Source organism: Hylaeus anthracinus, unplaced genomic scaffold (genome assembly GCF_026225885.1).
Source record: "Hylaeus anthracinus isolate JK02 unplaced genomic scaffold, UHH_iyHylAnth1.0_haploid 11982, whole genome shotgun sequence".
Lineage (NCBI taxonomy): Eukaryota > Metazoa > Arthropoda > Insecta > Hymenoptera > Colletidae > Hylaeus > Hylaeus anthracinus.
In genome coordinates, this window is record NW_026534330.1 from 4,672,409 (window position 1) to 4,698,077 (window position 25,669).

The 25,669-nt window shown below is 39.6% G+C and overlaps 3 protein-coding genes and 2 long non-coding RNA genes across 6 annotated transcripts; 1 reads left to right on the forward strand and 4 right to left on the reverse strand.

The window, feature by feature from the left end:
• Positions 1-255: 255 nt before the first annotated feature.
• LOC128886479 (uncharacterized) lies at positions 256-4,124 on the reverse strand. The gene is made up of 3 exons (XM_054141407.1): positions 3,867-4,124; positions 781-984; positions 256-708 (listed from the first exon to the last, which is right to left on the reverse strand). The coding sequence occupies exons 1-3, from the start codon at positions 3,959-3,961 to the stop codon at positions 441-443; spliced, it is 567 nt and encodes a 188-aa protein (XP_053997382.1). The 5' UTR covers positions 3,962-4,124; the 3' UTR covers positions 256-440.
• On the forward strand, positions 1,847-17,489 carry LOC128886478 (pupal cuticle protein 36a-like). Its single transcript, XM_054141406.1, has 8 exons — positions 1,847-2,121; positions 2,196-2,532; positions 2,631-2,778; positions 12,985-13,291; positions 13,844-14,237; positions 15,675-15,836; positions 16,692-16,994; positions 17,288-17,489. Exons 4-8 carry the CDS (start codon positions 13,283-13,285, stop codon positions 17,407-17,409), a joined length of 990 nt encoding a protein of 329 aa, XP_053997381.1. The 5' UTR covers positions 1,847-2,121; positions 2,196-2,532; positions 2,631-2,778; positions 12,985-13,282; the 3' UTR covers positions 17,410-17,489.
• Positions 10,216-12,969, reverse strand: LOC128886481 (uncharacterized). The gene is made up of 3 exons (XR_008459843.1): positions 12,313-12,969; positions 12,167-12,255; positions 10,216-12,091 (listed from the first exon to the last, which is right to left on the reverse strand). It is a non-coding gene; the product is annotated as an uncharacterized LOC128886481 (long non-coding RNA).
• Positions 14,584-15,733, reverse strand: LOC128886482 (uncharacterized). Its single transcript, XR_008459844.1, has 3 exons — positions 15,625-15,733; positions 15,442-15,527; positions 14,584-15,297 (listed from the first exon to the last, which is right to left on the reverse strand). It is a non-coding gene; the product is annotated as an uncharacterized LOC128886482 (long non-coding RNA).
• A 141-nt stretch (positions 17,490-17,630) lies between the features above and the next one.
• On the reverse strand, positions 17,631-25,610 carry LOC128886477 (retinal-specific phospholipid-transporting ATPase ABCA4-like). 2 transcript variants are annotated; one of them, XM_054141404.1, is made up of 25 exons: positions 25,318-25,610; positions 24,432-25,041; positions 24,035-24,333; positions 23,786-23,944; positions 23,458-23,698; positions 23,219-23,386; positions 22,946-23,133; positions 22,703-22,867; positions 22,508-22,616; positions 22,286-22,440; positions 22,052-22,213; positions 21,891-21,962; positions 21,668-21,806; positions 21,351-21,588; positions 21,109-21,268; positions 20,829-21,045; positions 20,234-20,752; positions 20,012-20,137; positions 19,728-19,946; positions 19,370-19,642; positions 18,993-19,291; positions 18,775-18,922; positions 18,493-18,703; positions 18,202-18,415; positions 17,631-18,118 (listed from the first exon to the last, which is right to left on the reverse strand). In XM_054141404.1, the coding sequence occupies exons 2-25, from the start codon at positions 24,742-24,744 to the stop codon at positions 17,903-17,905; spliced, it is 5,010 nt and encodes a 1,669-aa protein (XP_053997379.1). In that variant the 5' UTR covers positions 24,745-25,041; positions 25,318-25,610; the 3' UTR covers positions 17,631-17,902. The 2 variants fall into 2 exon arrangements, with proteins under 2 accessions (XP_053997379.1, XP_053997380.1); XM_054141405.1 differs by having other exon boundaries at positions 18,993-19,288; positions 25,318-25,609.
• Positions 25,611-25,669: the final 59 nt, after the last annotated feature.

Genomic DNA, 25,669 nt, shown 5'->3' on the forward strand with positions numbered 1-25,669 from the left:
ACAACAATTCGGATCTGGGCCTCCATGCTCTAAGTAATCAAATGAAAGGTTATGTTATAAACAAAGATAATGAATAAATTTATCAGAACAAGTATTGTGCGAACCTTTCATTTAAATACTTATTTACATTATCATTTAAATCGATCAAATGTTTATTAACACTTTAACAACGGATGTACAGCATCCTTTCGTATGCAACAAATAGAAGCTAGACTCTCAGTGTTGATCGTTAAAAAAGACAAGAGGTCGTTAAAGTATTAAGTTATTTGATAAAATCTTAATTACGAACACGAACATCACATTTGTTTGAGAACACTTTGTTCTATATACAATACAACTATTTCGTTCTCATTTATCCTAATTTCTATACAGAGTACTTGGAATATTTAGAGATATTTTTTATCCATTTGTCAACAGTTACAATTTTGATACGTTATTAATTATTCGTGGTCCAGCAACTTTACGCATTTTTCTAACTGTTCCAGTCTCTTCTCTAATAAATCTATCGTAATCGGCGTCTTACTTAAGGACCGCGTTATACTGTCGTGCAGTGCGAATATTCTTGATCTTCTCTCTGTAATTTGTTTCATTAAACATGCGTTCTCTTCTTCGATTTCATTCACTCGTTTCGACAATCGTTTGCTTTCTTCCTTGATCTCTTCAGCGTCCAAAGATCGTAAATGCAAGGTTACGTTTCCCGGGGGCCTCCTAAAATAACATATTAACAAAAACATTAAAATAAAGTATTATATAAAAGAATGAATCCATATCTCAACTCACCAAGCGTCCTCGTGTATAGAAGAACTTTCGTCAGACAATATAGCAACTTTTTTCAGAGACTCCTGCAAACTACCTTCCTTCAATATATCTTCCAAATCGCCTGTCATGCTATCGTAAAGTTCTTTAATCAAAGCTTTGTGCAGCTTCTGGACAATTTTTGGTTTTGATTTTAATATCGTGAGAATGTCGAGAAACTCCTCTTTGCTGAAAAAAAATGTCGTTATTAGTCGTACATTTTATATGGAAATTTAATTAAGACGAGATCAAAGCACGGAGGAACAAAAATGTGTACATGAGATGCGTGCTGTTGCGTGCGCGGTAACTCGAGCGAAAAAACGTTCCTTTTATACCAACACACTTGGCGAGATAAATATGTACTTCCGCGAACGATGAAGCGACTCAATGATCGGTGTGCCTGTGGTAGCTTTGCCATCACCGGAATCAAATTTTTCTTTGTCTACCACATACAAAGGCCCTCGTGTTTGAATGGGCAGAGAACCAGTATTCAAGCCAACCCAATCCAGTTTTGTAATATTATAATAAGCATACAATGGCAAGACGTAATCGTGTTGCGCAATTTCCGGAATTATTTTTTCGTGCATCGAGGGTGATTGGATTAGGAGAATATTTTCGTAATCGTAAACGGGATGGAGTACTTTTAAATTCAATCTGAGTTTCTTACACAGGGAAATCTGACATACAATAAGTCATTCGATAAGTTTCTTATACAATTTTCGATAACAATTAGATTTACATTTATTGCGTACGAGTGCTCTGATAAACAATAAATAGCTGAAAAATTAATTTTGGAGGCCATCTTTAATCGAGGCCACGAGCACGTGTCTCGGTCGCCAGTTGAATAATACACCACTGTTTATTGACATACAAATATTTGTTAATCCCATCATACAAGTACAATGAATCGCAGAATTATACATTAAAGACCTATATACTACACAATGTTGCAATACTCTGGATTAGTATTCTACATAGACCACGAGCGTTCTGTACATAATAATTCTCGTGGGAAGAGCATGGAATTATAAGGATAAAGCCACACCTCCGATTCTTCTTCCGTCGTGGCGTCGTTTCACGCGCACTCAATCAGGCCGGGACTGGTGCAATTTGATATCGATGCTACATATTTGCATTAGTCCGGACCTAGTTGAGTAAGCTTCGTCCAATTCCATTTCCGACGGGTTCAGATCCAATCGAGATTTCCTGTGGGAACCGAAGACGAAATTTTCGACGAAGACACGTAACCGCCGTGACGTAATCGCGTAAAAATGCTACGAAGAAATTTACGCTATCCCCGAGAAAAATGACAAAAGAGAAATAATGGTAAGACGTTCGAACAACACGAGTTAAATGTAAATAATAACGAGCTGGTTGAGACGAGGCGATGCTGGTCGCAGCGTGTCCCGTTGGTCACTAAATTATTCTAACGTGAGAATAACGGAGAGCAGAGGCACGCGCGATCCCTGCGACACGCACTGCACGAATGATGGAGCCAGCCGAATGATGGTGACCGAACCGGGGGCCCTTTGTTTCCTCGAACACTTCGTGGAATTCTTCGAAGGTCAACTGGTGTGTTGGGTTTCAAAGACCGACAATTTCTGGGAAGCGGAAACTAAAGGGAACCGATTTCGGGGATCGCAGCGTCCTCGTTGATAGCGATGGGACTGATCAGTACCTTCTCACGATTATCAAGCAATTCCATACTCTGTAACAATGTCTCTTGAACTATATCCGGTACGATATGAATAAGAGATTCATGTGAAATCGTAATTAATCATTGGAATCCAGCCATCCTTTTCAGGGTCCTAAATAAGTATTATTTCCATCGTTAGCTAACAGAACATGGTCGAACGACAGCAGACAATTGCTCGGCCACGTGAACACCACAAATTAACATGCGAGTCACGGAGGCCAATGACATCGAGTAACACCATCTCTCGTTTGTTCCCCTCGTGGCGTTTTAACACCGCCAAACGAGCCGTATGTACTCTACATTAATTTTTTGTAAATACAGAATGATATATGTGATATTAAACACGTATTTAACTAATTCAATCAGATAAGGTGAGCGAATAAATCTCTGTACATTTGACTTTATTCGTCATCTATTATTCGAATATTTTGTCCATCTCTGATCCAAACGGACCGTTGATGCTGCGTGTTCGGGCTCCCTTGGGCTTTCATTCTTAATTAAAGCAACATTCTTGACCGCGGCCCGCACTTGACACACTTTAGGTTAGCGGTACTGTTATCGCACGCAAATATAACATAACCTGGAACTTGGCAAAGTTTTGGCGGCTATTAAAGCGTGCAAATTCGTGTTAAAAATTGTTTAACAGTTTTGAATACACTCTACATTAATTCATTATGGACTTCTAGATGTTACATAAGTATATAAAATTTATTTTCTTATGTCTACATATTCTGCAATCAAAATTTAGTTTTGACATTGCGATTAAGGGAACCTGGAACCTGGAAACCAACCAAATATTCGTATACTTTTGTTTCTAGCTTAACTGGAACTAGATGTATTTCTGAACATTTTAGAATTAAACATATGTTTATAAGTGAACTAGAGGTATCGAGATTTTAATTTAGAATGTTGCGTGGAACCTGTATCATGATGTGAACTCAAAATGGTTCTGTGCGAAATGCTTACAGGGAAAGTAAGGCTCGAAACAAATATACATGTGATGCATCATATTTACAATGAATGCTTATTTATAGATGTGGAAAAAGTACATTAATAATATGAAGAAAAGGAACATCAATCAGAAGAGAGAAAGTACAAATCTAAACACCAAGTTTTACATTATGTTAAGAATTAAGAAATAAAAAATTTTGAAAAATTAAATTAGCACATCAAATTACCGCACATGCGTTTACCACATCCAAAACAACCGCGAGTACCAGCGCATACGTGACAGTTTTCATAACCTATAAAATAACATCTTTATAGAAAAGCTTTTTTAACAAAAACCAAAGAGCAAGACATCTCGTCTTAATTATACGTTATACTAATAAGCATCGTGAGTTACCAGAACATTGAATAATCAAAACTGACTCACCTCACCGACTCCGCGATGCGTTTGAAATTATTTGAAATGGCAAGCCGAAATAGAAGAACATTATTCGGGTGTTCGGGCTCCTGGTCCTCCTCCATCCTGCGCAAAGCGTAGTTACTGAATCCTTGAGTTTTGGTAACCGAATACTTCAACGAAAGCTGGCCATAACGGTTCTTGCATTCTACAGAACTCCGGCTTCCACTTTCGCGTCCCGAAACTGTCGGGAACAATTCAAAACGTTTAAAAGTATGTCGATAACCTCGACGAAGTTCAACACGCCACTCAAAGGTGGCGGTTCTGTCGCCGAATCGTTCGAGTACAATCTTGCCAATCTCTTGCCGCTCAAAACATTAGGTTGGTTATCCTGGGATTTGAATTTAAATGAGAATATAAATTATTTAATTTTAAACGAAGATAATAGAGAAAGTTTGAAAATAAAAATTCATATCAAAGTAGAAAGTACAGAATCGTATTCTAAGCATGATTTGTTTTTCTTTAGAAAATTATAGCATTTTAATGTTAGAGGATGCAATACTATCAGCAAAAAATAACGAGGAATGCGTTACTTAACTAAAGAGAAAACGATTTCACATGAATAAAATAAGCAGTTGGCGGTACAAATTCGAATTGAAGATATTGTAACTCGCAATAAAAAACACTCGCAACCACGAATCGCGCAATAACTTCTATCTAATTAACATTCTTCTCGGATTTTGCGCGAACGCTACCTGTCTATTTTAATCACCTGTATCTCTATTAATTAGATGCAACCTCGCGTAGGCTTTAATTAGAATGCATATCTTGAAGTGAAATCTGGCAAATACGTGAAATATCAATTCAAACAATTTTTGATATAGATTTTCAATGCTGATTGAAATCAATTGAGATGAGTGACAGCGAATGATTAACTAATACGAGTAAAATATTGGGAAATCAGGCAGTGAAACAGGTGGATAGTTAATTGGTATTTGTATTTTTAGAAACCATAAACTTTATTATTTTGTACGAGGAAAAAAACGGTTACGATTGAAATCCAATCATTTGCCACGATCTTAAACGTAAACTATCTCGAATTGCATCGAATATATTGCATACAAACCGGTGAGCGCGAATCTAAATCAATCTTTCAACGTAGTAATTAATTCCCCATCATAATGTCAAGCCTGTCTTGCATCTGGTTGGAAATCTTAAGTGAAGACGATCGATCCCATAAGCATGCTACTAAACGTCACGCGCGCGACGATTCTATTAAACACGTTCCCTGTCCATACAGTTCTTCGGAGTATTCGATTTTAACAACTACTTTTTCTAATATCTTTCGGTGAATTTTAAATGTAGTTTTTTATATAATTGAAACGCAATTTAATAAGTTGCGACTTTGTGTTTTTAATAGAATTTGAGTACGAATTTTTATGTGTGTATGTAAAACTGTATCTCATGTACGCTAGAAACATAAAAAGATGCGCTTGTATAGTGTTTACGCATAGAGAAGGACGCTTCGAATGTATTGGCAACGATGATTAATTTTCATATAAATTATAGTTTAACTTTAATTGATGGCTTCAGGCCATTCACACGGTGATGGCATGTTTTCCTCATCACGCTGCACGTCGAAGCGTGCAAAATGCTAATTCTAGCTGTATGAATTCTAAAACCTTCTTAGGTAATCTACAAAACCGTGTGTCACATTTGAGCAAGAACTGTCATACTTTCTCTAGAAAAATGAAAGATTAGCCAACTGTAGAAAAAGCCTTAATCAGCCTGAAATGATGAAACATTTATTTTTTTTCTAATGACATGCATGCAATCAAGACCACATGTTCCGTATCAGACTTTCGCAGATGCGAGTGATTACTATTCACGTTCAATTACTTCCCCTAATGACAAACGAAATAATATTATAGAAACCGGGATTTTCAGCCCCAGAGCGTCAGACAGAAATCGAAGACGCCCGCCGTCTCGCGCAGCTCTGCGCGAGGAATCAAAGGATCTGCCCTTATATTCTCTCAGCTTTCAAGGCGAACGTGTCGAGTCCGGGTGCCGGGTACACGGACAGCTCGACTAGAAATTGGATCATCCACCTTCAAGTAGCCTACGGCTACGGCTCGAAGCGAGACGCTCCGTTACAGCACCCCTACCTCTGTTACGAGCGCTCTGCGCCTTCGGCTCTAAAGGTCACCGTTGACGATGGAGAAGAGACGCGCGTTTGCTGTTACTATGGATTCTCAAAGTAGCTCGCGTCGAGTTGATGCGCCTCCGATCCATTATGCAACCAAGCTGAACTATATTTTCCTTCCCCGACTCACCTAAGAGAGAAGGCTCTCGGCGCTACCGTGGGGCACCCATTCACTCGCTCCTCTTCGCGAGGCGATACTCTTAAATCGCGAAAACGTTCGCGTTGCGCGCTAGCCATCGAGTATCGATCGCTATCGCCGTTGGAAATATCGCGATACATTTTCGAATTCCATACCGATCAGAAACTTCTCGCTCGAGTTACCAAGTATAGGTATATCTCGAGGGGCACACCTCGAAAACATGGAATATAGGACAATGTTTACGACCAGGTAATTAAATCGATCGATTCAGGGTTTCCTCATTTATAGAAACGTCTCAAACATAGACGTCCATGCTATTTTCAGTATAATGATCTCGCAGAACTTGGTCAAAACTGTCAGCTTCAGAGATCTGTAAAGTATTATACAAGTTTTTAATATTCTTTTGCTCAATCTTCGATGTTGTTCATGTCTTCAGGGGTCTGTACTTCGGAGGCAATTTCTAGCCCAGCAAGACGATGAGTCAACCCCTCCTCATCTATTTCTCCATCACCTGCAACACATTTCAATTTGAACAGAGTCCCTGACATCGAGCACGAGAGGATCAATTCGTGACCCGTAGTCTTTTGTTGGGATCCAGGGATGGTAACCCTACTCGACGCGCGTCTTTGTTCGCCATACTCTTTCGTAGACCTCACCTTCGACGATTACACAGCGCTGGCGACGATGTACCCCCTGGAGGCACGGTGGGATGTTAAATTTTCTACACGTTACCATGAACGCGAGACGATTATCCCCCCGACGGCGTGCGGTTGGCATCCGGGATGAAAGTACCGTGCACGTATTTAGGAATTCCGATGCACGAGAATCCCACGTTGCGTCAGGGCTGGATGGAATTGCGAGAAGATGGCTCGTTCGAACGAGCAGCCAGGTCCACTTCAATCGTCCTCCCTGTTATCATCGACCACGTCGCCGTCGTTGCGTCAGGACGCGAGACCGCAGATTTTCTTTTATTCCTCCTCTTCTCTCCTTATTTATCTTCCACGCGCAATACAACTCACGGCTTGTGGTTCGTGCGTGTTTCCATATTTAAATAATGAAACCCCAATTTACGGTAATTCGTCTAATATAAATGAAGCAATGAAATCTTCGTTATCTTTGTTCTCTTAAAATTAATCCTCTGGTATGGTACTTTCGAGAATATTTCTCTAATTACAGACTTTAGAGACCTTACCTATGTCAACATTTCTTGAGTCTAAGGACAGATACGTTAAACTACTCGTCAAATACAACATTTTTTATAGTTCGCCTCCAAGGTACACAAACTCATAAGTTCCTTTGACCTCCTTGTTATCATCGTCCATGTCAGCACCGTTGCGTCAAGTTGCGCTAGAACCGCCGAGACCGCAGATTCTTTTTATTTCATCCTCCTTGTACGACCTCCGGCGTGGCTCTTTCGAAATGGTACACGATCATCCCGTACCTACGAGGTCGTAACAAAGAAAGCAACCACAGGTAGCCGATCTCGAGGTGGGAGGCAACGGTGCGTGTTAGTCTCCTCGTTGGGGAATCATTATTCAATAACGATGCGCGAGCCGCTTCCGCGAGTTCGTTGTTCATCTGCACGTTCCCCTGGAATTTGTACCAAGGAGAAAGTCGATTGGAATTGTCCTCTGATTATTCTGATTACGGGAATGCGTGGAGGTACCGGGGGCACGAAATCACATTTCTCTTTACATCGCGCACGTAACGCGCCGCGCGCATAACAGCAATTAGCCAGGCCATCAGGTGTATACGAGAGTGTTTCTTAATCCATTATAGCTCAACCTTCTCTGGACAGGCGCAGAGGAATATTTCTCGCATCGAGTGGATGAGGTTTCAAATGTAGCCTCTAAGTGAGCCGTTCATTATAGAAGTGGTGTAACTCCGTTTAAAAAAGATTGGAGCGATTGCAGGCGATGTTTAAAGAACGTGTTGGTTTTGTCCGCGAGGATGCATCAAGATTAACGAGGCAAAATTTTCTCGAGATCGCGCTGACCTGAGCCAGAGTCACCCCTTGACATGGTATCAGTAATTAAACTTACCATCGCTACAAATCTTTTCTTTGTTTTATATTACCGTGTTACTTTTGTGCAATCTACCTCTCGACACCTTCTGAAACAAATTTCTTTTAGTCCCCTGAAAAGCAAGAACATCTACCACTCAACAAACCAAAACTCTGTTTTACGTCCACGAATGCTTTTAAACCAATTTCTTCTTTAGGATCCACTGCATGGTTTGCCATCCCTATTTCATAATCTCCTTTTATAGACAACCTAGTTTATTCCGTATCTTCGGCTTCTCCAAAGTGTGGCGCCTCAACAAGCGCCACCAAGTTCTTCGGCTCCCATGTAGACTTTTCCCAGCCATAAATAACGAAACTGAAAATGCCAAAGCAACCGCGCAGCAGGCCCAACCCTTATCCTTAACGCGTCGAAACAATAAAAGGAGCTTCGGAAACGTTTGGATACCCGTTGCCATAAACAGTCCACGTTTGAGACCGCAACTTAATTCTGACAAAATATCGCGACTCCTTATTCGGCCTTTACCGCGGAGATCGGGTGTCTCTGTTTGGAAGGATGCAACGGAACGCGGGGATCGCTTATTACCCGCCTGGGTTTCTTCTCGGCTTCCACGATCCTTTTTTGGCGACAGCTCCCGCCTGACCGACTCGAGCATAGAGATGGCTGAGCACTTCATGAAGAACTCTTCCTCCGATCGACTCACCTCTGGCATAACACGAGCAACGGGATAATCGAATGAAAAGAATCCAACTGTACACAGTGGTCATAACGAGTTACGCACCTGGTCCCACGTCTTAGAACATCGGTATAGGTAGATACTTTTGACGAGTGAAAGTACATTTCTGGTCAGTTCATATTCTTCGATCGTCTGATTAACTTGCCTGTCGACGATCACCGTCGGCGCACAAAGAGCCAATTAGCACTTATCAGCGTTTTTCCGTTGATTGAAATGCAAAACCTCTCGCATCTCTAAACGAAGATAAATAGACCTCCGTAGCTTTCATAACGAACGGCTCATACGTTTGGGAGGATGTAAGTGCAACGTGCTCGTTCCCCGCCTAGGTTTCTCGTCTTGCGCGATCCTTTTTTGGCGACAGCTCACGCCGTTTGAGCGACTGCAGTATGAAGACCGTGGCTGAGTACTTCATGAGGAACTGTACCTCCGTTGAACCTCACCTCTGGCATAACACGAGCAGCAAGATAGATGAATGCGCGGATAGCACGCCAAAGGGCTGGGTCTTCTCAAAGCGTATCGGTATATTCGGTGACTCGATCCGTTTAGAAAGCACCTAGTACAGTGTAGGTACACTCGAGCGGGGTACATTGTCTTCGAACGGTCGTGGTATCCTATTATCGAGGCTCTGGCTCACGATCGCTCCGTTTTTTACGCCGGCCGCACCCCTGGATCGGCTAATTCGAACGGCTCGCAGCGAGCCTTTCCTATCGATCATCGAATCACGCCAGTTTCTGTATCCTGTCCGTCGTTTCAACCGATTCCACAGAGAACAGAGCTTTCTGCTGTCTGCTACGAGTGGAGAAATCTCTGATGGCTCGCTGCCTGAATCTATTACACGCCGATGCTTAGATAAGCGTATTAGATCTCCGCGTGTCAGGGCTCCGTCGAATTCTGAATCTGACGTATTTAGTACCCTCGTTAAACGAGACATGGTGTCGGGTCGCTGGATCCTCCGAGTTTCTCTTACTTCGTAAGTCGAGCAATTGCCTATTTGAATACTATTCGATTATCAATAGCCTGTAGGCAAACAAGCCCATGTTCGTTTGGCAATACAAGCTATCCTCTTGACTGTGACTCACGATGGTGGTTGAGATAAGAAGGATCCTTGTTTATTGGGTATCAGGAACCTTCAACGTTCCAGATCTAGTTAAAGGAGATCTTGTAGCCTCTTCTAAATTTCTTTTCTAAAAAATAAATGAAAGGCAGGAAATACAATCCTAACATAAGAGAGACCTCGTGGGAGGGTGTACTCCACCATTCGTCATCTACTTACCATTAGCCATGACAGTAGTCCTGTCCCAATGAGAAATCAGTGGGCTGGCATCCATAAATCGATTTTAGAAATTAAAGGGTTTACATAACCGAGGAGCACAGTAAGATAACCCGCTGGGGGAGTGAGATGGATTACCGCATCGGTTCTGGAACTTTCTTTCACAAACGGTTATTATGAACCACATAGAAAGAAAGTATGACCGATTACGTAAGTCATTTCGTGCGCCCTTTAAGCGAAACGCGTCGAATACTAGACACGGTGTCAAAGCGATTATGTCGGGGGCTTTCAATGCAGATTATGAACGTCAATAATGGAACTACTCTACGAACTCTTGCGACCTTTATTACGTTATTAGTAGTTGAACTCTTGAGTGGCACTTTATTTAATAGAACCTACCAATGCGCATTATTTGACACGCTGATAGTTTCCTATATTAACTTCATTCGTGCTAGATGTCATTTTTCAATCTATGCCAATTTGCTCGAAACCATTACAACTTGGATAGGCGCGAACGAAAACAATATGAACTCTAAGGGTGAAAGAAAGCTGTAGCGTACCCGAGCCACCTTTCTCCTCATTTTGACAGACTTCTCTTAATGAGTTTACTCGTAGAGATTGCGTGTATACGTTTACAAATCAACGTTTTGTTTGCCAACGCGTCACCACTATCGTTTTTACCCCCTCGTACGCCTCCAACAAATTAGCCAGCGTACGCAATTTCAGGTAGAGTGAACGCGACTAATTTCAACATATCTCTAACAGATTAGCCAGCGTACAGAGTTTCAGTTAAAGCGGGAGTGTTTTTCACCGACTTTCCCAACATGTTTGCTCACAGTTCAGCCCCCTGTTGGGATGGCGCGACGAAACATATCCTACAACGCTCCAGAGATTATAAATACCACCCGAATCGATCCAGTGTACGATACTCGCGATCCCTATCTCTGTATAATATCAGTATAGCGATACCGTAATTGTTTTGAAATAGTGACTTAGCATGAAACACAGACACTATGACTGTTCAATGATAGCGAATGGTAGCGAAGGATAGAAAGCTCTATCTGAGCTCTTATTTCCATCCTTCTCTTTCAGAAGTGTCAACGACTGCTGGTCAACCGCTGATACTTTTACTGAACCATAAAAGGGCAGTAGGTCTCCGCTTTCCCATTAGGAAGCCCGACGTAAACGGTCAAAAATGAAGTCCTTGCATCGATGGACAGCACAATGAGTTACGAAGGGCTACTAGGTGATCTACCTCTCTCTCTTTCTGTCTATCACCACCGAATCGATCGGGTAAAAGTGAACAAGATATACCGAATAAGGAACTGAAGTTCGCTCTGAAGCAAAATCGTTCGCCGCGAGAGGTAACAGACTATTGGGAAGCGGAGTTGAGGCGTCTGCCCCGGAGCATGAGTACGGTGACCCCGAGGGGGATCGTTAAGCAGCGAGTTACGTGCCGATCGGTAACCCTAGAGACGATTTGGAGCGGCCCCCTCTCGTGCACGTACACGACTCGCACACCTACGCGAATCGGGTACGGTCGATACGCAACGCATCTCTGGTTGCGCAAGGATCGCGAGCTGTTGCGGAGCACGCGTTGCTCTCCATGAGCCATCATCCCGTCCATCCACCGACGACCCCGTGGTAGTCGGACGCCGAACGACCGATGTAATTACAAGGAGAATCGCGTGTCGCGATCGCAGATATCACAGAGACGCGCCGCTTCGACGACGTGCAAGATAATTCAATTGATGATGGAATCGCGTCGATCTTTTTACGCTGATCGAGAAAGTAGCTGTGGCGCGTCCAGGGGTGCAGGAATTATTGCTCTTGTATTATCAGCTAGTATCCCACAGGAGTAGCATATAATACGTCTTGAAGAGTTCCTGCGAGATCAAAAATCTCTGAATTAAAGAGAAATGGGCTTAAATTTTATAAACTACTTGCAGAAACATCCTTACAAATTTTGTTCAGTACTCGTTTTATTTCTTAAAATACCGCGTCCTCGATCTGCATCCTTTCTTGAACTGATAAGTCTTGCTAGACGAATCTGGAAAGTAATGAAAATATTACAAACTTGTAGACGTCATGTGTACTTTCAGCTCACCTGGCACACGCAGTACACCCTTAGTTACGCCACTGTCTCTGCATAATCTGTTCTCCGTCTTTTTGCTGTCGCGGATGCTCCTTTCGTATAGTGACTCCTGTAACCTGACTTTTTCCGACGCCGATCGACGCTGGTCCCTTCGCCCGCTCGAGTACGAGCGACGAGCTCGGTTCACTTTCATGTCGACCCGATTAGTCGACCTTCAGGTCCACGAGAGATGCCCGCCGATCTGTATCACCCTGGTTGCGCAATCGCCCCTCGATCCGTGTTCCTCGAGAGCTCATCTTCGGCCCTCTCTTGTCGATCGTCCTCGAGAATATTGTCAGCACATTCCTGTTACATAGATTAAGATTTTATTATAGTTGACAGTGGTAAATGAAGAGTTACAGTTAAAGTAACAGCTTTTTCTTAATCTAGAATGGAACCTTACAACCAGAACTTGAGTGTGGATACCTATCATATTATAACCAGAAAATAGATATTAATAATACAAGAACAAAATTGTGGATTTAATATATTTTTGTCTTTAAGCCCCCTAATTTGACGAACTATTAACGTTTAATGATGTAATAGACAACAGTATTTTGTAACTTAAGTTATCATAGAAACAATTGTAGTATAGTCACAGTGTGACGTAATGATATAGCGTTGCTTTGTTTCTTTTATTAACAGTCGTTACTTCCTCGCTGATCACCGTGCGACCCTTTCTCCGTCGCTCCCCGACGTCGTGGGTTCGCGAACTTCGCCGAGGGACGAGAGCACCGGGTGTTCACCGGAGACTCTTCTTTCGGTTGCTGGGTGGGAGGAAGACGATCCACGGGCACGGATCGAGTATATAAGCACGGTTGCTCCGACCTGAATCTGCACAGACCAATTATTGCCATCGTTTGGCGATAGATCGTCCCGCTGTGCGACGAGTTAGCATCGGGGAGGCTCGTTCTCAGACACACCGAATTTCTTCACCGGCGAGATGAGATCGGTACGAGTAACACGCAGTCGTTTCCGGTTTTTGCTCCGCGTGACAGTGACGTCGGGCACGCGGATCCTTGCGACGGTTCTCCGTATACAGTTGGTGGAATGTAGCCATCTACTCGAGTCAGTTTCGGGTGTCTGTCGGCTCGTCGACTGCCATATCAGTTTTGAAAAAGGCCCTCAAAGTTTGTAGAATGTGAAAGATAGATCGTACTTAATAATTCAATGGTGTATTTGTTACTTTTTATCAGTCTTGATGATAGTAGCTTTACTAAAAATTTGATCGAACTTGGGATTTTGTTCAAATAATTTTAAAATGCATTGTCAATTTGAAGTGGCAGTCAACGTGTTGAACGACACACATCTTTGTTGAGTTCTAATTAGAGCAGAATTTCATTCGAATAATAAACGACGAGTTGGACGTCTCAAAGTAGCAGCAAGCAGTCCATGCGATCTTGTAACCAAGAAGTCTTGAAACTCTTCGTCTGAGAGTCTAAAAATATCGCTATATGGAGAGAAGTACATATATAAAAGAACTGAAAGTACCGTCTGTTGACAGCTCGCTGTGGTACTGCTGGCGGTCGCTGGCACGTGTTACGCGGCCCGACTGGACAACACTTACCTGCCTCCCGGTAATGCGGGCAGCGCAGGCGGCGCAGGATTGATTCAAGCTCCTAATCGAGGAGGAGGTGGTCCCGGAGGCCGAGGACCAGGAGGGCCTGGAGGGCCTGGAGGTCCTGGAGGTCCTGGAAGACCAGGAGGATCAGGTGGACCAGGTAGTTACGGCGGAGGAGGAGGAGGATTTGGCCCTGGAGGCGGCGGTGGATTTGGTCCTGGAGGCGGCGGAGGTGGCGGTGGATTTGGTCCTGGAGGCGGCGGAGGTGGCGGTGGATTTGGTCCTGGAGGTGGCGGTGGATTCGGTCCTGGAGGCGGCGGAGGTGGATTCGGTGGACGTAAGTATCGATTTTATTCACTGTCTGATAAAGAAAAGTTAGATCAAATTTGTATTTCTTCATTTTCAAGTAATCTATCTGTATTTAGTTATGAAGCCTTTTGGTTTACCTTCTTTTCAATCCAATTGCTCCTTCTGTGTTTAGTATCAATGTCCCATCTAGACAGATATCAAAATGTATGAATATTAGAAAAGATTATTCCGAAATCATTTGAAATATTTTATTCGGCACATTTTCGACTCCAAGGCTTTGATCTTGAAATGAACAAACGAACCACACGAAATTTATTACCTTCCATTAATCTTAAAATCCACGTAGAACGGAATAGATTCATGCAGCTGGACTGACAGAGTCTTCGAACGATTCCAAACGACGAGAAAGTATCGGCGAAAGAGATAGATAGAAATTACCTATGCACCTAATATGTCCTGATGCAATGATGGCGAATTAGATAACCTGTGCAACAGGTGAAATTACAGAACAAACTATGTAGCGCTGTGATGTCACCGCACAGGAGGAGACATGTGCCATCTCAGTTGTAGAGAGTGAGAAATCTCCCAACGAGAGACACTCTTCAGTTGAATTACATCAAGTATGTAAAGTATGCCGTGGAATTAGGGCCCCCGGACGGAGGCGAAAGAAAAGTGAAAACACGCTAACGCGAACCGCCTAATCATTTTATCCCCCTCGAGGCGCTCTAATGAAAGACGTATCCGAGGACGGCTGTGTGTATCTTAAAGTACGATTCGAAGTCGGTGAGAATGCCGCGCGGTGTTGCGAAAATAAGAACGCATCGGGGAACATCTCGTGTCGTTCCCGTTGTATGGCGTCGCGACGTAGTAAGTAATTAGACCCCATTCAATTACGAATTAATCTCGAGTACATTCGCGGATTTCTCCGAGCGTGGCGCAACCACGCGTTACGCAGATAAGCCAATCGATAAAAAGTCAATTATGCGATCTGGATGAAATTTTGAGGAATTAGAAATGCTTCTGCTTTGATGTCTATTTTGAAAGATTTCTTCGTGGCCATCCGCATCTTAGGTCAGGTCTGCCAAAAACTGAAAAATAGAAACAGAGAATCAAAGTATGTGTTCGATTAGATAATTATAGTTCTGGTCATTTGAAGAAGAAATGCATAGATTCTTATCCCGTATGAATCAAGCTTGGAAGTAATTAAAAAAGATCTAGTTCCATGTACATACCTCTTGCGCAAATACTTTCATACAGAGTTCTCTCATGCTTGCATCTCCGCAGGTGATCCACAGTATCTCTGGTAGAGTGACCCGCTCTGTAAAGTGTTAAGCAAAGCCGTTGTGCAACAATGATGGAAAACTGAGAAAACTTTCCACGATACAACGTCGCAATACGTCGAATAAGAAACATACGTCCCGTTTGAAAATCCATCGTCGATGCTGAAGGGTGCTTTCTGTTTTAGCAGGCGGCGGTGGTGGTGGCGGTGGACCAAGGGGAGGACCTGGTGGCGGTCAGGAGATACCCATCGTTTCGTACAACAACGAGAACGGCGGCGACGGCAACTACCAATTCAGCTACGAAACAGGAAATGGTATCAGTGCGCAGGAAACGGGTCATCAGCAAGGTGAGATCAGGGCCATACTTGTTTCCCAACAGCGATATCCCGAGTAGTTCCTTCTCTTCGCGGTCCGTCGGTGCCATGTCTCGGTGTTATGAATTCCTATCCATCATCGCGTTCGACCTCGAATCCCTCTGCCTCACAATGGAACCGGTGAACGCAATAAGTCTGCAACTCCTAACAAGTGGCTTCCACCCAACTTGCAAACGGCCCTCCAGATCGACGTTAGGTCCAACGGTTTTCTGATAAAGCAAGTTCGGTAACTCGTATTTGTTATATAAGATGCACAATCATCTTCTGTTTCTTCACTTCTTTATCTCATGTTTCCATATATTTGTAAATACTAAGGACTTCGTGACACCTCGCCAAGATTCCGTATTGACGTACATGTATAGCTTACATGTACTATAACTGATAAGGGGTTTGTCAGTTTAAAATTTGATATGTTCAGATCTTTGAAAAAAAAAAAAAAAAACAAAACACATTAAGTGAAGAGCAAATTGCGAAATTAATTGAAGACAGAGTGGATTGAGAGCCTTATCTCTTCCCTCGAATTGAGTATTGTGAATTGTCATCCAAAAACACGGTTCATAGGCTCTAGTAGGCTGAAATTGAAGAGTCTATGAGTAAGTCAATAAGTAAACCATTAATGTAGAGAACGGTCAATCAACGCAAAAAAGGCCAGATGTAACCGTCTGTATTTCGGTCACGGAGTCCATTTGCGATGAGTGATTACGATTACCAGAACAATGATCGCTTCTAACAAGCTGAAAAGCCACAAAAACGCCCCGATACACCGCGATGACGCAATCCACGTGAGGATGCCTGTTGCGTCATGCGACCACGTGTTTGTTCTTGCAGGTAACGGAGAAGCGGTGAGCGGGTCATACTCGTACACGGGTCCCGATGGCGTGCAATACAGCGTCACTTACACCGCGGACGAGGAAGGTTTCCATCCCCAAGGTGCTCATCTTCCGACTCCGCCCCCGATCCCACCAGAAATCCAACGAGGTGTCGAGTTAGCGCTCGCTGCTGAGGCCAGAGGCGAGAATCAAGATACATCTGGAGGCGGTGGTGGCAACGGCGGCGGCGGCAGTGGTGGTGGTGGTGGTGCTGGTGGTGGTCGTGGTGGAGGAGGTGGATACTCTCAAGGAGGTGGCTACGGTACGTTTCATCAAAATGTTTTGTTTAAAAATTGATTCCTAGCACGTGTTTCTCTTTAGGAACCACGTAAAATATTTTTTCGGAAGAAGAAACGTATAATACTCTACAATATAGAATATAAATAAAAACTGAATTACTTAACACGTTTGCCATCACATATGCATGCAATATCCTTTCTACAAATCGTATCGAGCTTGAGGATTTACTTCACAATCTACTCATAGATCAAAACAGTTTTTACTTATGAGTCTCCGAATATTCTTCACCGTGTATTTTTCTATTCTCCCAAACAGGAAATAGCGGTGGAAGTGGAGGCGGAGGCGGTGGCGGTGCTGGACGAGGAGGCGGCGGCGGCGGTGGGTCTTATCAAGGTCCAAATTCATACCAATCAAGTTCGGGCGGATACCGTTACTAAACGACACCATAAAAAAAAGTCATTGCGTGTTACACGATCAATTTTGTTCCATGATAATAATCATATTTAATGGCGGCCTTATGTACATAAGAATATATCGTTTATGTCACTTTTTTTATTTATACAAAACATAAGTGTTTTTATTTAAATCGTCGTATCCTATCCTTGTACAGTTGCCTGAAAATATCACGTTTAGTTATTTATGAGCTATCTACAAATAATTGATTTAGATCTGAATTTTATTTACATACAACGACGTGACACAAGTCACGTTACAATTCGCGATACAAGTCTTTAAAAAATAAATAAAATTACATTTATATATAATACTTTCTCTTTAAATTGGAAATGTACACATTTGTTATCATAACATCACATATAAATATAGAACACAACACAAGTGTGTTTGTTTAATAACTTTATAAACAAACACATGAAAAGCCTTTAAGGAAATAGTTTAAAAAGCAAATTTGAAATACTATCAAAATATTATTTATGTAATATGTGTCTGCTGTGGAGAATCTACTAAAGTATTTTCGTGGTTAGGCTGTTCGTTTCCTCTGGCGAACTGAATAAACAACTGCTCTAACGTGGCCGACAAAACGGCGTAGTCCTCGACGCAGTTGAATCGACCTTTTAAATCGTTCATCGTATTATACATTTTTTCCCACGTTGTTCCAATATCATTTATGTGATACGCGATAAATCCCTGCGAAACAAAAAACAAAATATCATGAATGAAAACCTTAATTATGAATCCGAAGACATTTCACAACTATTCTGAATGTTTACCAAATTCTCATCTCTAACTTCACACGGTAAAGAGGTTTCCATAATTCTCTTTATAGTGCTGATGTCGTCGTCCGATCGACTCGGGTTCAATTTAATGTGAATATCGTAACCGGCGCCAAATCGTTGCTTCAATTCTTGACTGGCACCGATGCATACCAATTGACCTTTCACCATAATGACTAGTCTGTTGCACAAAGCTTCGCACTCCTCCATGCTGCACAATTTTTATTTCATATAAATCGGGATACAATAGCTTTCTAATAATATGGATTACCCAGTCGAGTGAAATACCTGTGAGAAGTAAGTATAATAGCTTGTCCCATTGCTTGGCAAGACTGAAGTATATTCCATAGAGACCTCCTAGCCGCTGGATCGACGCCTGTCGTTGGTTCATCCAACAAAACAAGAGTTGGATTACCGATAAGCGCCATTGCAATGTTCAAGCGTCTTTTATTCCCTCCGCTGTAGGTACCGCTTGGTTGTGACATGCAAGCATTTAAATCTAAAACGGCGAACGTGTCTATAGACTTTATGATTATTCTTCGAGATAAACTGAACACACGCGCGACTTACTGAGTCGATTGATCCATTTGTTAACCTCCAAATCCACTTTCGATTTGGGTATGCCACGCAACAAAGCAAACAGCCGCAGATGATCAAATGAATTCAAAGAACTGAGCATCGCATCGGTTTGTGGACAGTATCCCATCTGAGCAAGATACTATGGGAAAGATTGTATATGTTGAAGAACGGTACATAATTGTTACACATTTAAACATTATTGTGCATACATTTTTCCTGTTAGTACGAATATCTGATTTGCCTAAATACATGGTACCACTGTTCGGTATTTCTTCACCGGTCAACATCCTAAACGTTGTACTCTTTCCAGCGCCGTTGACGCCAAGCAATCCGAAGCATTCGCGTTGCTTCACTCGGAAACTGATTTCCTGTACCGCCATTAACCTCCCATAATATTTACTCAGCTCGTAAACCAAGAAGAGATTATCATCGCTTTTTTCTGGACTCTCTGTGAGAGTGATGTCAGCAGGTTCCTTTTTAGTATCTTCATACCTCTGACCTTCAGCTACTAATTAAGTTATGGTTAATAATAAAATTGTTCTCAACACATTTAAATAAATACATTTGATTTTGAATGATTGTTTACCGCGTCTGGTCAGTTTCCTGATCTCTAACGCTACAGCATTCTTCTCCTTCCGTACTTGGTCGTCGTTCATTTCACACGCGTTCCTCAAATTCTGACCAAACATCTTGATATATAATTTGTCAAATAATCTTTCTTCTAAAATTATAAGCAGGCTGAAATATATGAATGGCGTGACAGATAAATATATAACACATTCCAACAAGTTCATGTCGCTGTTCTGATTAGAAAAATAAGGAAGTTGATTTTTGCAGTTTCCGTTAGCGCATTCCAAACCTACAAAAAATATTATTCCATAACAATGTTATATAATACTGAAATAGCCTATTACAATATACATATACTGTCATTGTACTCGTACCACAACAAACATCTTTCACACCAATGCAAACTACATCTAGCAGTCGGTCTGGTAATCGACGACATCTTGCGTTTTGTATAGCCACGTCGAAGAAAGATAATTGACCATGGAATAGGCTCACGTGCGGTATCAACCGGAACAGTCTCTTTTGTATTAGGTATAGGACACGCAAGTTTTCAAAACTGTGAATAACCTCATGCAAGAGATACTGTAACAGAACTGAAACGCAACAAAATACCATAATATTATTAAAATTCTTTAATATTTCAGTAAATATAACTTACCTAGTCCAACAGGCATAAGACTCAATGTGGTTACTAAGGAACTTCTTGATTTGTTCAAGAAACTGAAGATATACGTTATAAATAAAGAGTTGATACCAAAAAGCAGTATTAATAATATCATTGTCACTGAAAACAAGACAAACATGTACAAAATTGACTAAAGTGGGCACCTTGCATTTTCGCCTCACATAATCTATAAAAAAAATCAAATTAATATCTTACATATTTCTATCTTATAGTACAGACGAATATCTAAAATAACATCCATGGCGTAAAATCCTAGTACGATAATAAGTACGGACGCAGTAAGTATTATTAAATCAAACGTGAACATAGTGCACCAATAAGATACGGACGAAACTCCCGTCATTCTTTGAAGCTGTTTCATTTTAGTTTCTCTTTCTTGAAAGGGATGAACAAGAAAAAGTGCTACAGTGGGGAAGAAAAAGCAGCAAAACATTAAAACTCTTGACAACGACTCCGTTTCAGGCACAGGTAATACTGTCGAAGAAAGACTGTTTGGAAACTGCTGGCTGGAAACATGAATGGAATATTCGCTACCAGCAGCACTTCTTATCAACGCATTCGATAAAAGATTCACAGTCAAAGGAATACTATGAATTGCAATGCCAGAATACAAGCCATTAGCATTTAAAACTCCGTTGGATATATTAAATTCCGCAGAGACGATGTACCTATTACGGTACTTGGCGATATCTTGAAGAGAACGATCCAATAAAGCTGTAAAAACGGTTGTATTTTTTTTCAATTTCTTATAATTTTACAACATCATTTAGATATTTATTATTATATTTACCACTCGTAACACTGGTATTATCAGCCACTTCTTCCGAAGATCCACCAAACTCTGCCACCACATTCTGGTATTGCATACCAATAGTTTCGTTTTTACTTGAATACAAAACTTGAGGCCGTCTGTACATACTAAGCTCTAATGGAAATATATTTGTCGATTCACCGGGTGTGTCGTAACTTAAACCCATTAGTACGATTGACAAAATTGGTAGAAATATCTGAAACAGATTATTATCACACATAACCTATAAAATATTTGGCCTAAGAGTAACAACACTTACTGTTAGTAATGTGTTACTTAAGTTTTTCTTAGTGTAGGTCAGTTTCTTATGGTACAGTGCTAAAATTCTTTGTATAGATAAATTCCATCCATCTATTCTTTGCGACGGCGGAGAAAATAATTCATTCAGGTGTTTTCCATTGTCTTCCTTTTTGATGACTCTAAACGATAAAATAGTTAATAAATAATTTTTCGTACAAGTCTTATAAAATAGCAATGAAACAAACTTAAAGATTAATATACTTTAAAAACACTTCTTCTAAGGTAATTAGCGATACACTGATTCCTGTAACTCCTATTTGCTTCTTTTGATTTTCCACTTTATCCAAAGATTGTGGTAAAGTTTCAGTATTTGGTACACTTAAGATAATCTTCTCACTGTCTACGCTTACTTGCTGCGTTCTAGGATCAAACTTGTTTATGACTTTCTCTGGATTACACCATGATTTAGTTGATAGCGTAACTTCTATATGACCATAGCCTACAATCAAATAATATATTATAAATTATAGAAATATATCATTTGTAACTTAATACAAACGATATTTAAATTCGCTAACCATATTGCTTCTTTAAAAACATCGATGTGCCATAACATTTTAATTTGCCGCCATGAACAATAGCGATTCTATCACCAAGTATATCAGCCTCTTCCATATTATGTGTACTAATTAATATTGTTTTCCTTCCTCTTATTTTCTATAAAAAGTTGACCAATTAATTCAAAGCAAACTACAAATCAATTATTGTTTATCCTAACTATACATATGTATGGCTTCTTACTAATATGACGTCCCATATATCTCTTCTAGTCTCAGGATCCATTCCTGATGTCGGCTCATCCAAAATTATAGTCTATATAAAATATTATTGAAATAAATCGTTTGTTACATTTTTCTTATAAAAAAATTATTCGATTTATATTATCCCTAATAAATCCTTACACTAGCGTCACCAATAAGAGCCATCCCAAGGCACAGCCTTCTCTTTTGTCCTCCAGATAATGTGTCTGGCAGAACATTCTTTTTTTCAAGCATTTTTAATTTGTCAAGCAAAACATTAACATTCTGTTTTATTTCATTCCTTGTTTTATTTTTACTTTTCAACTGTAATTTTATATAACATAATTTTCTTATATTATATAGCGCAATGTCATTTAGTTTTTCTAGGTTACTTACTTGACCAAAGAATTCTAATTGCTCGAATACATTCAAATCTGGGAAAATCATATTCTCTTGTGGACATAATCCCAGATCATTTCTAATGGATTCTAAGTGTTTCTCAATATTTTTACCATCTATAAGAATTTTCCCCTCAGTTGCACTTATAACACCTATCGAAGAATGTGTAATCAGAAACGCGAAAACATACATTTTTCTTATGGATGATATAATCGGTACCTGTTAGGATAGACATCAGCGTAGTTTTTCCAGCACCATTATGGCCCAATAAGGCTGTTATTTGACCTTTATATAAATCCATCGAAATTCCTTTTAAAGCGTGAACTTTCTATTAAAAAATAATTATAAATACAGTAATAAAAGTAGAAGAATTAATCCGTACAAAATTGACTATAATATATATTTGAAACATACCGATTTCCTTAAGAAACTTGATCTGTATGTTTTTTTAAGATTGCGTATCTGAATTCCAGGAGTAAGTACACCTTTTGATACTGTTTCAAAATTGTCATTATCTATTTCAGTATAATCAAAATCCTCCATATCCTCGTCAAGATTCACTTTATTCTTCCTAATAAACTGTAAAAATTGTTTTTTATTAAACAAACATTCTCATATAATGTTTGCATAAATACAGTGCAATGCTAACAAATTTACCGTTAAAAAGTAAAGAGGAGATTTTCGAACTCCATACTTTCCTGGAAGTATGTTATTTACATATACTGCAAGACAAAAGTGTATAAAAATGCCCAAAATTGAAAATATAAATATAAATCCAGTGCATCCAGCAATACTGTATTGTGCATCTCCAGTAATGAACATGTTCGACCATCGTACACCAGTTACTAAAATTTCGGTATATTTAATACTCACTTGCACTTGTTACATTAAATGATCATCAAAATAACTATTACAAAATTTGTTACATACACTGGGTTTCGTATGTGTTCACCTCTTCAAGGAATCTATAGAGTAACATATTCGGAAACAATATTCCCAAATATGGTATGATAGAAAGAACTTGTTGCCTTATTAAATTTCCATGAAGTGAAAAAGAAGCAGTGTAAACAACTGATAATGTTATTGTCACAAAACGTGCTGTAAAACAATTACTATATGAATCAAAGTTATTTCGTAACTTGTGTACTCTATGATGAAACAGAACTTACGTTTTGAAAAATACGCAGCAATATGCATACCAAATGATATTAAATGAGCAACATGTGCTGTGAGTATTAGCCAAAATATGAATGTATTGCTGTAATACAAGTAGGGGTCCACATTTCCAGTAAAAGTATTTTTAAATAATATTAGTATTGGTATAATATAAAAAATACTGAATATAATGCCTGTGATCAACCAACTTAATAAATTCTGATACTGTTTTACTCCATTCATTGCCATCAACACCTGTATGTAAGTACACAACACAAAGAATGAATGCTCCTTATCTAATTTTATATTGTAAGAAAGTACATTACATTGTAAACTACTAACATGTACTCCAATGTATTTTTCCTTTGTCGCATAGCTTGTTTCCAAGCAAAGTGGTATTAAAAAAGCAATTACTGCAAACATACATATTCCTACCCTTAACATTGTATCAGCATCATCTATTTTAACATATGGCGGATAAGGCATTCTTTGTATTGACAACTAAAAAATATATAAAAACGTAAATACATATAAAATTCTATAAAATATTGTAAAGGACAATAACTAAAATTAATGCTTTGTATATAATACCTGAGTATCAAGCATAGAATGTACTGCTGTGCGGTTTATAAAAGCTTCGTCGGTACATACTTGTAATTGTACAAATGGTATGGCATTTAAATATATATTGTAAGAATTAAATGACCCTTGATCGAATATAGTTTGAAATAGCATCTCTGGAATTTGAAATGCATGTCTAATTTTGTACCTTATATCGGTTGTATTGTATTTTTCAAATACAAGGCCTAAAACTATGACAGTTGGAGTTTTAGCTTGTAAAACTGTATAAGCCTTTATCATATCATCTTCTGTTGAAAATCCGCTAACCCCTGCAAGACACAAAAACAGAAAAAACAGCATGATATACTTTAAAACATCAACAGTGCAATATTACATAAAATTTCAAATTATTAAATAAAATAATTACTCTCATACGGCATTTTGAAACACATGCGTATATCTTCCATAATGTTTGTTGTGTAGTCATTCTGAGGTACATAATATAAGTAAGTAAAAATTCTGTTTACTGGTGAGAATTCGTTTTTGGTTTCAATTGGGTAATACGTATTTTCGTGAATTACACGTGGTGGCTGAACACTAAAATCTCTTACAGCCTGTATTAGTACAAACAAGGCAATAGGTACCAGACACTGTAGAAATATTGCTGTTTTCCAATGTCTTATTCGTACAATGAGATTTTTCTGTAAAAGTAACCTAAATATTCTGATTCCGTTTCTCATTTTGATCTCCAAGTGACTAGTTCCTTTTAAACACTTCTGAATCTTGAACAATCAATAACATAGTACTTAGGCTCTATGCGTATCAGCTGACAAGTTACATACTGCCATTGAAAGTTCATAAAAGGACAATGAATAAATTATGAGAATTGATGTATGAATCAGTATATACTCCGATAGAATACAAATATAGGTAACCTTGACTAATAAATTATCACATAAGGTCCATTAAATACATTTTTTATGAAAATTTCGTTTAAATTTCGGTACTGCTTTCAATGATTGTCACTGTAAGTTTGCCTGGAAAACAAATTGTTTGTTATCAAAAAATAATAATGACATTACTGTAAAAATAAAATAATAATACGTATAAAACAAGCATTTATAATAATAAATCGAATATATGTGTTATAAACTTATATACGTATAAATATTATATATATAATTTACGACATATGTAACTGCATAAGTAAATGTTCAATATTTGAATTTAAAAGCGTATAAAAATGATATAATTCTACTGCTTACTATTGTAATCCATAAAGAGAAAGATTGCGTAAATACATATATACGTACTTGACAAGCGTATTAGATTTTCTGTACAGGTTAAACGTAAACAAGAGTAAACTGGATGAAGCTGCAGTAGTCAGTCATCTGTAGCGTACATTTTATTTAAAAACCATAATCACACTGCGAATACTTTGACAAAAATGCGTTGTTACGATCAAATGCAGTTCCTAATCCTAGCCATATTAATGTCAAATGTGTACAGTTATTAATCATCGTTCTATGCATATCTATATAACAACTACAGCCCCACGTCCCACCACAACATTCATTTGTTGTTCGCTACTGTCACTCGTACTTATCAATTTTCCTACTTTAGATAATGCAGTATAACGTAACAGGTAGTCACATTCCTAACGGT